Source organism: Colius striatus, chromosome 11 (assembly GCF_028858725.1).
Source record: "Colius striatus isolate bColStr4 chromosome 11, bColStr4.1.hap1, whole genome shotgun sequence".
Lineage (NCBI taxonomy): Eukaryota > Metazoa > Chordata > Aves > Coliiformes > Coliidae > Colius > Colius striatus.
In genome coordinates, this window is record NC_084769.1 from 19,258,926 (window position 1) to 19,271,166 (window position 12,241).

The window sequence follows — 12,241 nt, forward strand, 5'->3', positions numbered from 1 at the left end:
TGAACAAGGCCAGAATTTAGACTTATGTGTTGTTACAATGAAGGAAGTAAGCCCCTAGAACTTGTACTGCCCAGTAGTATTTTATTAAGTGTATCATCAAACCTTCACTTTGAAAACACACAGAACATATATTTTGTGTATTTAGTATTTAAAGCATATACTTAACCTGTAGAAATATTCCTTTACCTACACACCATACGCTGAGAGCCTGAACACTTAAAATTTTGTCTCTTAAAAAATCATTCCATAAAAGTGATCCACCCATTTTTAGAGCCTTGCAGCACCAAACGTTTCTTTTAGCAGTGTCAAGTACTTTGTGTGTGTCTTGAACATTTTTCTGAGGATCTACTCTTCAGATGCCCTCCCTAAGCAGTCTTTTAAGTGAAGAATTTAAGTATCTATCAAAAGACTTCCATTTTTTGTGTAGCTCTGTTAGTTTTATTAATAGTGAGTAAAGTATATTGTAGTAACTGGCCATGAGCCAGGTTCTTCTTTTTGCTTTATACTCTGAGAAACATTATTAATTTGTAATTGAGTGACTCTGAATTTACAACTTGTCTGATTAATGCAGGCATATGGCACTTTGAATTTCAACTATTTAGAATGTCTTTCTAGAAGCATTTAAAATGGTTAAATGTGATTTAATGTGCTCTTTCCTTTCTCTGCTTGTTTATGCAGTTTATTCCTATGCCGGTACTTTATGGAGTATTTCTTTACATGGGTGCTTCATCTCTAAAGGGAATTCAGGTAAAATGCATTTATGAAGAGTATGTTACTGAAGATGCTTTGTACAAAATGTGTAGCAATTATTATTATTTTGTCACCTTTTGTGTTTAAGCTTAAAGGAATGTTGCTAACCTTAAATTCTTGAAAGTGACTCACTTAAAAAGGAAAATGGATTATTTCTAAATGGATTCTTTCTAAATAGAGTATCCTCTTTAGGTAATGTGCTCCAATTTTTTACGTGCGGTTTTTCCTTTTTCTCCCATGTTATCAAGGAGATTTTGGATGAGCCTAAAAACCAAGTAATGACAGTTAGGAGCTTTTCCCTCTCCCCTGCCTCCTTGTTCACTTGCCTACTGCCTTTTTATCTTCTACGTTAGTGCCTTTGCAGTGTCATGCTTGATCTTGAATTTGGCCTATAGGCTTTCGGCTACCTTGCCCTAAAACTAACATGAGTGAGATTCTGAAGGTATTTCCCATGCAGATAAATGCTCCAGGCAGGAAAATCAAACTGTTGGAAGTCCCATTCTACTTCGGGCCTCAGGAATGAAGGGCAAGTCTGGTGGAAGGGCAGCATTCCTGCAGTGGCCTGAAGTAGGAGCCTGTGTACCTTTTATCCTGGATGACTGCAGTGCTAAATGACATAACGTCAGATCTTTTTAGTCCATCTGACATAAACACTCAAATTTTCAAGCGTGCCATTGTAATTGAAAGTTGAGATATCGCTACACTAACCAAGACAATCAGAAACAGTCAGGTGATGAAATCATGGATTATGCTATGCAAACGGTTGTCAAATACAAAGAACAAAGAAAAGGCCTGATTTTTTCATTATATTTAAGATTTTGATTGGTAGTTAAAAATTTCTTGCTTTTTTTTACCCCTTATTTATAGACAAAGCTGGCAACATCTCCCTTGATTTTTGACTGATGTTTTCTATTCAGAGACTCTACTTTTATAACTTTGCCTAACTCTTATCATTTGGATAGATATTCTAAGGAGAATGCTTTAGCTTTTTCTAAGGTTTAGATAATTTCAATTTAATATGTTTCATCTGTTTCTCAAAACAGGAGTATGAGAAAGTACACTATTGAGGAGTGTTTTTAATGCATGCTGAAATCTGGCTATCTTTCTTGGAAAAAGTGATAGCATCCTCCTCCAAGCTGGGACAGGGAATTGAGATTTGATAAGATGGCTTTTGTGGGAGGATGTGATTTTTGCTGTTTCTGTGAAAAAGAAATCTGCTTCAATCTAGCCAAATTATAAGCTTTAAAAAAAAATGCAGTTTGCACATGCTCAGTAAAAAATTCTGAAACTCGGAAGTCCTGAGGACTGTGTGAATATAGCATGGCTTATCCATACAGGGAGAAATGGTGTATCATCATCATCACTGTGCCATAGCAGCTGACACTCAGTTTCAGGTCAGCATGGTATTGTGAAGAAAGCGCAGTAGGGAAAACAGCCTGGAATGAAGTGTCTGGTGAAGTAAACTGGGTGGAGGAAAAAGAGAGTTTCGTCCACAGGAGATAAAAGACTGAAGACATCTGTCCTTGATCAACTCCTTGTATGCTAAAGGGCTCAGTTGCTGAAAACTAAAAGTTTAGAATACATTAGAAAAGCAGTGTAATAGCAGGTACACCAAACAGAATCAACCAGCTTCCATTCAGTTTGATTCACAATTGCTTCCCTTCTTCTTCAAAGTCTGGCTTTTCCTAACTTTAAGAATCACAGAATGGTGGGGGTTGAAAGGAATCTCTAGAGATCATCCAGTCCAACCTACCTGCTAAAGCATGTCTAATTAGATTAGGTCACACAGCAATGTGTCCAGGTAGGTTTTGAAAACCTCAACACCCTCCCTGGGCAGCCTGTGCCAGGGCTCCCTCACCCGAACAGTGAAATAGGTTTTCGTTATGTTTAAATGGAATTTTTTGTGTTCCAGCTTTTTTCCATTACCCTTTGTCCTACCTGACTTGAAATCTTAGCAGTACTAAGTAACTGTTTTCTTTGTGTATAGCATAATGTGCAGTTATGAGCGGGATGTTTCTTAAAATATGGCTGTAGAGAACTGTAGTTCATCAGAATGCAGTATCTCGCACATGTGCAACAGAAATACTGAGGGAGACAAATGTGTATTAAAATTGAAAGGAACTTACAAAATATAACTAACCAAATAACTAAACTTTACTTAAATAACATGATTCTTGTTCTTACTCTACTCTGATGGCTTAGCTGGAGAGTAGAGGAGTCCTTTACTGCCATTGGACTAGTATAGATTCATGGCTCATGACTGAGGTAACCTTTTTCTATGCTGGTGAACTTCTGCACAGTTTTTGCCTTTAGAATAGGCAGCCAGATTCTTAGGCTATTCATGATCTCTTAGGCAGTGTGTGAATGTCAGCATACGTGATCCTACAGCTCATTTTGATGCAAACTTTTAAAAATTTCTTTCAGCTTTTTGACAGGATAAAGTTGTTCTGGATGCCTGCAAAGCATCAGCCAGATTTTATTTATCTGAGGCATGTTCCTCTTAGAAAGGTCCATCTCTTCACCGTAATTCAGCTGAGCTGTCTTGTGCTTCTGTGGATTATAAAGGTCTCAAGAGCTGCCATTGTCTTTCCTATGATGGTATGAAATATTTTTTTATTTCCTCTGAAAATCCCTTTTCTTTTCACTTGGAGATAGACCTTAGTGAAGAAAAAAAATAATTGTGGGCACATAATCGCAATATTGCTTTGATTCAGTGTTCAAGGACAATTCCTGCCATATTAAGTAAGGAAAAATTCTACACATAACCTCTAGTTTGAGTCTGGGTTGCACTGTGTTTATGTGTGGAGAGCCCAACTGTATAATCTCTTTAGGAAAATTCTCTTAAAAGAAGAAAAAAAATAGTTTGATGTTAGTATTTAAGGAGTAGTGCTTAATCATTTTACAGAAAGGGCACTTAGTAAGGAGTATTGTTCATTGCACTTAAGAGCTTTGCTGATAGTTCTCTGTCTTGCTGGAAGAAAGAGAAAAAAAAATCTGTTCTGCTGTTTAATTGATGTCTCTCTCTGATTATGTCACTAATTGCAAGTAAAAGGTATCATCTGTCCTCAATGATAGTTAAATGCTTCAAGCTATACTTCATCTGAACAGAGGAAGATCAGTTGTTGACCTACTCAAATTAAAGGATAAATTATACCTGTAAACTGTGGTCACTTTTGAAAGTATTCCTCTACAAGCATGTTTGTCAGTTGTACTTGCATGATTTCCTAATTCTTTGAATTAATATCTTGACAGGTCCTAGCTTTGGTATTTGTCCGCAAACTCATGGATTTCTTTTTTACTAAGAGGGAGCTCAGTTGGTTGGATGATTTGATGCCTGAAAGCAAGAAAAAGAAACTGGAAGATGCTGAGAAAGAGGTGGGTCATTGATTTTTTTTTTTTTTTTGTTGTGTAGCACTTCAATTTCTTCTTCAGACATTTAAAGAAAACTGTGCAAATAAGGCATAGAATACTACAGGCAGACTTGTTAATGGTATCCAAAGTGTCATATTTTTACACCTGTCCTTTTAGGGTTACAAATCTAATAGGCTTAGGTGGAGATGTCTATTAGATGTAGATTCTTATACTGCTATACAGTCATATAATGCACAGTTATATGTGCTTCTGGGGATTGCTCCCGAGACCTCCTCAGATGAACCCATGTCTGTAGGAAAGCCCTCAGATGCCTGAGGTACTTTGATGCTGCATTGGAACTGGTCTCATCCTACTCGAGATGCTGAGGAGAGCTATGCAAAATTCAAGGGGCATGGCATGTCCCAGCTGCATTGGAGCCATATACAGGTCACACGCCATCACCCTGCGCTCTCTCTGCTCAGCGGTGTCACACCCTGTGCAGTGTCCCTCTTACATTCTGGGCAAGCTTTTTCCTTCTGATGCTGCAGGAACAATTTGATTCCACTTTCTGATGAAAAGGTCAGTGACTGACTTTTACTTATAGCCTGTGACACTACCACCCAGTTGACTTTTCAGATCTAGACTCATCTCCTTTCAAAGAATATACATTTCAGATCATTTCTTATAAACTTGATACAGGACAGATTCTTACACATTTCCATTCAGAACGTTCCTATGTTTTGACAGTGAAACACTGATGTTTCTGATTCTAGCTTTCTAACCATGTGTGAAGGACAGAGATCTTTGTCCTTGGTATCAGCCACCTACCTGATCAATGTCAAATATTAGTGATCCTCAGTACCAGCCCCAAGGAAATAAGGCACAAGTCTTGATGGGTGAGCACTAATTGCAGGAGCAGCAGGCAGAATGTATTGGTGCCAGATGATTTTAAATGGGAGCTGTGTGTCCTGAGTCCAGCACTTTTGAATAGTGGCATTGTCTGAGGTTGTGGCTGACAGTGGGAGGGGAAGGCGTAGATGCCACATGGTCTTGGCACCCAGTGGCCACTTCCTGGGGACATTTGTGCATATGACCTCTAAGATGCTCTGAAGAGCTCTGCAAGAGCCCGAGAGCCATAGGTCACTAACCTTTTGGTAGTACAAGGGTACTGCAAAGACTAGATGATGTGAATGGGTAAATCAGCAGTTGTGTGTAAGGATTCCCATTTGCAAGTCTATTTGCAGAAGTAGGACACGGGCTGATAATTTGAACATGTAACTACTCAAGCTAGATTTGTCTGCCTTTAGGATTCTTTTGTGACTTTTGACAACTCACTGCATCATCTGTAACCTGGAGAACTATGACCTTGCTTTCTTTGATATATTCAACATACTTTCATAAAATATGTTTTGGAAAAAAGGTATTACCAAGATGATAAACATAGTGATGATTATTTACTATTTAGTGTGTGCCTGTAAAGCTACCAGCCTGAAATTAAAATACATGAGTCATTGTTTTCTCCCTTGAAGCAGACCAGAGAGTTGTTTCATTACAGTATCTGTTGTCATCACAATTTAGAGTAACCAAAAGTAACCAAGGTAGCTCTCTTCTTTTGAGTCTTGTGATTGGAAGGCACCTGTTATCCTTATGTTTTGGTTATATGTCACTTTCCTTCCCATATTTGATAGGATGGCATCAGAAAACAAAACTGGGAAAATCTACTGGTGTTACTTTTATTTCATTCACTGTCTATTTTGAGAGGTTATTTTTACATATTTTGGCATTTCTAAATATTTGGAGCTATTATTAAAACTCTTCAACTGTCAAAAACTTATGAAGCTGTGAAGCCTGGAAATGACAAAATTAACTAGTAATAAAACTTCTGACATGTAGCCTAAGAAATTAATTGGAGAGTTGCTATCACACGGCTTTTATAAATAGAAATATTCTGCCCACAAGAATATTCAGAAATATAGTTGACAAGATCTGAAACTTGTTTGTTTGATTGGATCCTAATTTCATCACTTAGGTTGTTTTATATATTTAGGCCATGTTTTCCCAAGGCTTTGTGCATTTATAGTGGATATTATACTTGCCTTCTTCTCACAGGCCTCCTTTGGAAGCCACTTTGACGTTAATCAGTTAAGTCTTTCTGAGACAGAACTGAACAAAAAGTGGCTTCTATTTGGAGAAAAAAAAATGTTGGGAATTTAAAAATAGTTGTAATAGTAAAACATAGAAGAAACAAATTTCTGTGCAGAGAGGACTTAAACTCTACTCTTTTGGAGAATTGTACTGGCTTTTCCAGCTAATGCTAACTTATCAAAGTGCGTGATGCATATGGGGTTTTGAGTCACCTGCCTGAAATAAGTAAGCTCTCTTTTTGGGAGAGCCAACTCCCACTTCCAAACAGGCATTAGAGTAAACTGTGACAAAACCATCTTATAAAGGGAAGAAAGATGTGGAGGTCTCTTGGTGTTTGTTACATTCATTCATGCACAGTGCTACAGTTCAGGGCAGGATTTGATGATGACGTTCGTGTGAAGGCATGTTAACCTTCAGTGGCTGTGGTTCTCCTCTCCCCCTAAGACAGATTTTCTAAATTTGTAATTATTTCACAGAAAAATGTTCTGGGTAGGTATGTCTTCATGTTACTCATTGATGGATTTTCTCTGTTCAAGTGCTAATTTTGGTTTCTTACTTCGCTACCTTTCACTGCAATAAAACTTTATCAGTATTAAAACCATGTGTGCAAATTTGAATTTGACTTCCTTAATTTTTGCATGTTAACATTGCAATGTATATATCCTATTATGCATGATATTTAAAATTCACCATACAGTTGCTTACTCAGTGTTACTAATCTTTCTTTACTGTTAACAAAAGTGTCTCCTCTGCTTGGCACTGAAAAATAACATTAAGTGAATATACATCTTTTAAAATAGAGGGTTTTAAATGTCAATTTAAATTAAAAGAGGTGAAAAGTATCTTCATATAAAAGCTTTCAATAAATACTTTAAAAAAAAGGGGAAAGAGGATTAAAGTGCATAAATTTCACTTTTCATAATACCATGTTTTGTCTCATGTCTAAATTCCTTCCTTCTAGGAGGAGCAAAGCATGTTAGCAATGGAAGAGGAAGGGACTGTTCAGTTACCACTAGAAGGACATTACAGGTAAAATATACCTTTCCTCTTTTAGGTGAGTTACAATTAAACAAATAAAATAAATATGCCACAGTATTTATTCTTAATGGTTACTGAGTGTCAGGAGGATGTTTGTCTGGTAGTAGAGTACAGATAGGTGAACTGAACCACATACTTCAGCATTTAACAACCTCAGCCCTTTTCTAGTTTCTCTACATGATCTCACAGTCCCTAGGAAAAGGACACAGTAGTTGAAGTTTTCCCTGGGGCAAGACTGCAAGATCAGGCTGTTCATAATGAACCTTGGCTTCTGATGTGCGCAATGTGAAAGGAAGATGTAGAGCAGGTCAAACCTTTCACCTTGATCCTAGTAGGGAGCCAGGAAAGGTTTTGAATAAATCCCAGAAGAACTAGGTTCTTACAGTATTACATTTTAAAGCATCCTAATTAAGAACCTATCTATGTGAGATAATAAATGAATCAAGAGATGTCCAGGGTATATAAGGCATAACTGACACAACTTTAAAGAGTATGAAAACTTTAAAGAGCATGATGATAATACTGTACGTGGCCAGCCCATAGGGACTTACTTGCATTTACAGTTTTCAGAAAGGTTCTAAATAAAGATTTTTAAATATCTGTTGATAGTAACCTCTGTGTTAATGTGAGCTCACAGGGACACTGTCTCAAGAGTGGCCTCTTCTCTTACATTTTAACACAGTTACCCTAATGTCTTCTAAGGAAAATAACTGTCTGTGTCTGAAAAATCCCAGCCTATTTCTTGCATTTGATTCATCACACTTCTAATGATCTGTTTTTTCATTTTTTTGTCCATATCTTTTTGTTTTGTTTTACATTAGCTTAATTTATCATGAGGTTTGATCTATATAGGGTGTTTTCTTAGGTAGAATTGTGTGAATAATACCTGGCTTTCAGGACTGGAAGAGTCACAGTCCTACAGCTAAAAAGAGGAATCAAGACATTAGTTGATAAAGTGGTTCACCAAAACGTTGTGAAAACAAGTTTAATGAGGGCTTACTGAATGTCAAGCCATATATAAATGTTGAAGTCGGGAATAATATACAGGCAGGCCCTTAAGGCATTTAAGACTTTATTACTCTTAAGTGTATAAATAAATATTTGGAGCAGCACAGGTAAAGATAGGAGCCTAATGACTACTAAGTGCTTAAAGCTATTGATTAGTTTGTTTAATTGGGGCAATTTTATTAGATCTCTTGAATTTCTGCTTTGTCAAAGGTTTTTTGATTGCTTTTAAAATTGTTTTTAAAACAGGTGGAGTTTCAGAGCATAAGTACTTTGAGAACTGTTAGGAGCTCTTAAGATTTTTGTTTGATCCAACTTTGTCACTGGCATGCTGTGAGATCTTGGGCAATATTTAATTCCACACTTCCTCATTTTTCTTTGTCTGTTAGTTGGAAGTGACACAATATATTTTATTGATGTTAGGAGAAAAATGCTGAAGTACTAAGATATTTTAAGAGAATATTTAAATAATTGTTCTGGATTTTTGAAGTTTAACATGATTTCTTAACTTACATTGCACATATTGTCTTCACTGTCAGTTTTCAAGGACTTTTGTAGAGTTAATAAGTAACAAAGACTGATTGCTCATTGTTTTATTGTGTATTTACTTTTATTCTTGCCTAGAGATGACCCATCTGTGATAAATATTTCTGATGAGATGGCAAAAACAGCTGTGTGGAAGACATTGTTGATATCCTCAGATAATGCAAAAGATAAGGAGTCAAGCTTTCCTTCTAAAAGGTTTTAATTTTATTTACTTCATTACACATTATCTATTGGTGTCAAAGCAACATTAGAATATTTTGCTAGGGGTGAGAAAGGTTTCTAGCATCTTGCAGTTTTATTTCTTGAGATTTCCTTTTATTTACGTCCAGTCATAATATTTTGAGCTCAAAACACAGATTCACTATTTATTTTAAAAAACCCACAAAACCTACAAATATTTGCATGCTAATTAGTTATGCTACAGTGGCAAATGAAGTTCAGCATGCCTGATGCTTGTGTAATGAACCACCAGCCTACACCTGGATATTGCACAACAGCTGTTGTTTGTTCTGCTTGCTTTTGTTCTTTCCTCTTGAAAAAGAAGTGGTCATCACTGCCCTGGAACTACCTGTGTAAAGAGCACAGTACTCTGATTGCAATCTACTAATATTTGGAGGGAAAATAACTTTAAGATTGCATCACTTCTTTTCATTTTTCTACCTACCTCACTGCTACTCAAAACAGTTCAATACCTGTAAGTTTTAGTCCAGACAAATGTAACAATGCAATGATGTTTTATCTGTGCTACTGAGTTGTTATGGGAATAAGAAAATATGAAATGCAAGCACGATGTGATTCGAAGAGAATTTTTCCTCCATTTCCATAAATATTAAATGTAACTACTTCTTACTTAATTGTTTCACATCACATTTTTGTCATAAGCTCCCCTTCCTAATCACTCTAGAAGCTGATTCCCCAAAGGTAAGACCTTGTCCCCCAACCTTTTCCTTGACTATACCTTCCAATTCAAAATGGTTTCACCTAAGAACCCAAATGACTTGATTTTGTGTAGTATTTGGGGAGACAGAATTAAAAAAAATTTCAAACAGGAATGGACAATGTCTTCATTAAAGTCCTTAGTATTAAAATCTGAAATGTATTGTGCATTGAAAATACAAGCCAGATGTAGTATATTTAAATGTTAAATTATGTTTTCCCCATATTCTTTTACATGAATTTTTTGCCTTTTTAAAAATATGAAATTACATTCTGCCTATTTCTAAATCTACTTTTCAAAAGAAGCTCCTTGCATGAAACAACTAGTCACCATTTTATGGTGAAAAGATGAATTAAGAGAAAAAATTGTGTAGTGAAATAAATATTTCAATTTTGTCCCCCCAAAATGGCATGCTGCCTGTCAGTGTTGCTCCTTTCCCTAAACAGCATAACCAAGATGAACAGTAGATGACTAAAGAATCTTCATTTCAGACACCCCTGGGGAGCAGCCCACCAATGGGATCATTTTCATGTTAGTTCACTGACAGAGCAGCATAGTAGTTCTGATTTGCCTGAAAATCACATGGGCTGAAAAGGATCCGGTCAAATTGAAATCAATGTGGTGCATGGGAGAAGGATGTACAATAGGATTTTCTTATCTTGTGCGCCTCTGCTGTCCAGACTGTCAAAGACTGGAGATAGAGAAGAAAGTAACTTGGTACATTTGCAGCCACTGGGTATGCAGTTGTTGTCATTTTTCTGGTGGATATTGCTTGCTTTGATAGATTATGTAAGCGTGTACTGCTTTTATCTGAAATTTTCAAAGCTCCTTTGAGCAAAGTGCATCCATGTAGACTGTGACTCGGGCAACGTTGGTAAAAGATAATTTGGCTTTTGCACTGCAGTAAAATAGAAACTCATTTTCTAATGAGCTCATTTTCAATCTGTTCTTGTATCTTTGCTCATGAAAACAAAGACTTGGGTTCAAAGGAACTAAGGGTTCACAGGTTTCATGTATGTGTCCAGTTTGTAAAGGAAACTCTTAAAGAATCCGAAATCACGCTTTTTCATGAGCTCATTTCAGATTCACTCACAGAAGTAGATTCAAAGAATGTTGAATGTGGAAGGCTTGCTTTCTGACAGGCAAAAGCAACATTAATCTTAAATGCTATTAGAGACAGAGCTAAAGAAACTTTATATATCTAAATGCATGTATCATTACATGAAGATAGAATTCAGTCCTAGGTAAGTACTGAGAGCTTGGAACATTAGCATTGTAAGGGTAATTTTTGCAAATGATGAAGATCGATAGTCTCACAGTTCCCCCTAGTGAAAGTTGTCTCTTACCACGGGGAAAACAGGAACATGTTTTGGATTTAATGTCTTTAGAAGTTCAGCTACAGAAGTGTTCAGCACTCCTTTTCCTGTTGTCAGGTCTACTTTATTATAATAAAATCCTCAAATACTATTAAATGGGGATAATTAAATTATGATACTGTACTATGATTTTATGTAATGCCTTTTATATAAGACACTGATTGACAACGTAGGGTGATTTCTCGACTACATCAGATCTGTAGGTTCTTTGTACTAATTAAATACTGAGTTGACTTGACCAATGAAAGACTGGCCAATAATAAACTTAGATCATCTCCAAAGAGAGATTTTAGACAGGAAGGGATTATACAAACTACTTCTCAGCCTGATGTGTGGATATTAATCATCATAAGCTCTGCCCTGCCTCTGGCTCTGTGGAGTAGTATAGTATGTGACAGGTTTTATATCCCAGACTTGTGATAATATATAAGTGTCTAAAGAGTGGCCTTAATGACATTTATTTAGTCAACTGTTGCCTAACGATAGAGGCACCTGGACTTCCAACCTTAACTTGTGATTGTTAAAATTCCCAGGGACCTAAAGGTCTGTTTATTGTGACTGGGTAGATTTGAACACCAAGACACCCATCTGAAACACAGCACTCTGGTACATGTAATTAAATATTCCTCTGTCTATGCACACAATATTAATCCCTTCAGATGGCAATTTCAAAACATATGCAGAAGATCTGACCATGTATGGAAGGTAGACCTAGCTGATCTTTTAAGGTGTTGGAGAAAGAGACATCTGTGGTATGAGTTCCCTTTGATATGCAAATCCTGCATCCCAAACCTTCCTTCTCAGCCTTGTTAGACTACTCCTTCCGTATGGAGAAAGTGAGCTCCAAGATCCACCAGTTACATGTTTTACTGGTAAAAGACTGGACTTGTCCTTTTTTTTTTTTTTCCCAAATTTCTCAAGGCATTAAAGCCCCCATCTGCAGGAGATGCTCAGAGATATGAATCCTAAATAGAAGGAAGACTTTCCTGGTATCACAGAGGCACCTAAAACGTGGAAATATTATAGACTGTAAGGCACACAACACATCCTCAGTGTTTGCTTTTACTAAGCACAGGTAACTCTCTGCCTGCTG

General features: G+C 36.7%; 1 protein-coding gene across 2 annotated transcripts in view; it reads left to right on the forward strand.

Annotated features, from left to right (window-relative positions):
• The window catches only part of SLC4A10 (solute carrier family 4 member 10), a 121,964-nt gene that overhangs the window by 108,260 nt on the left and 1,463 nt on the right, over positions 1-12,241 (forward strand). For both annotated transcript variants that reach the window (XM_062005200.1, XM_010204760.2), the window contains exons 20-24: positions 679-747; positions 3,175-3,348; positions 4,003-4,125; positions 7,208-7,275; positions 8,914-9,030. In XM_062005200.1, the coding sequence (XP_061861184.1) occupies positions 679-747; positions 3,175-3,348; positions 4,003-4,125; positions 7,208-7,275; positions 8,914-9,030 (551 nt within the window). The remainder of the gene's footprint in view (positions 1-678; positions 748-3,174; positions 3,349-4,002; positions 4,126-7,207; positions 7,276-8,913; positions 9,031-12,241) is intronic.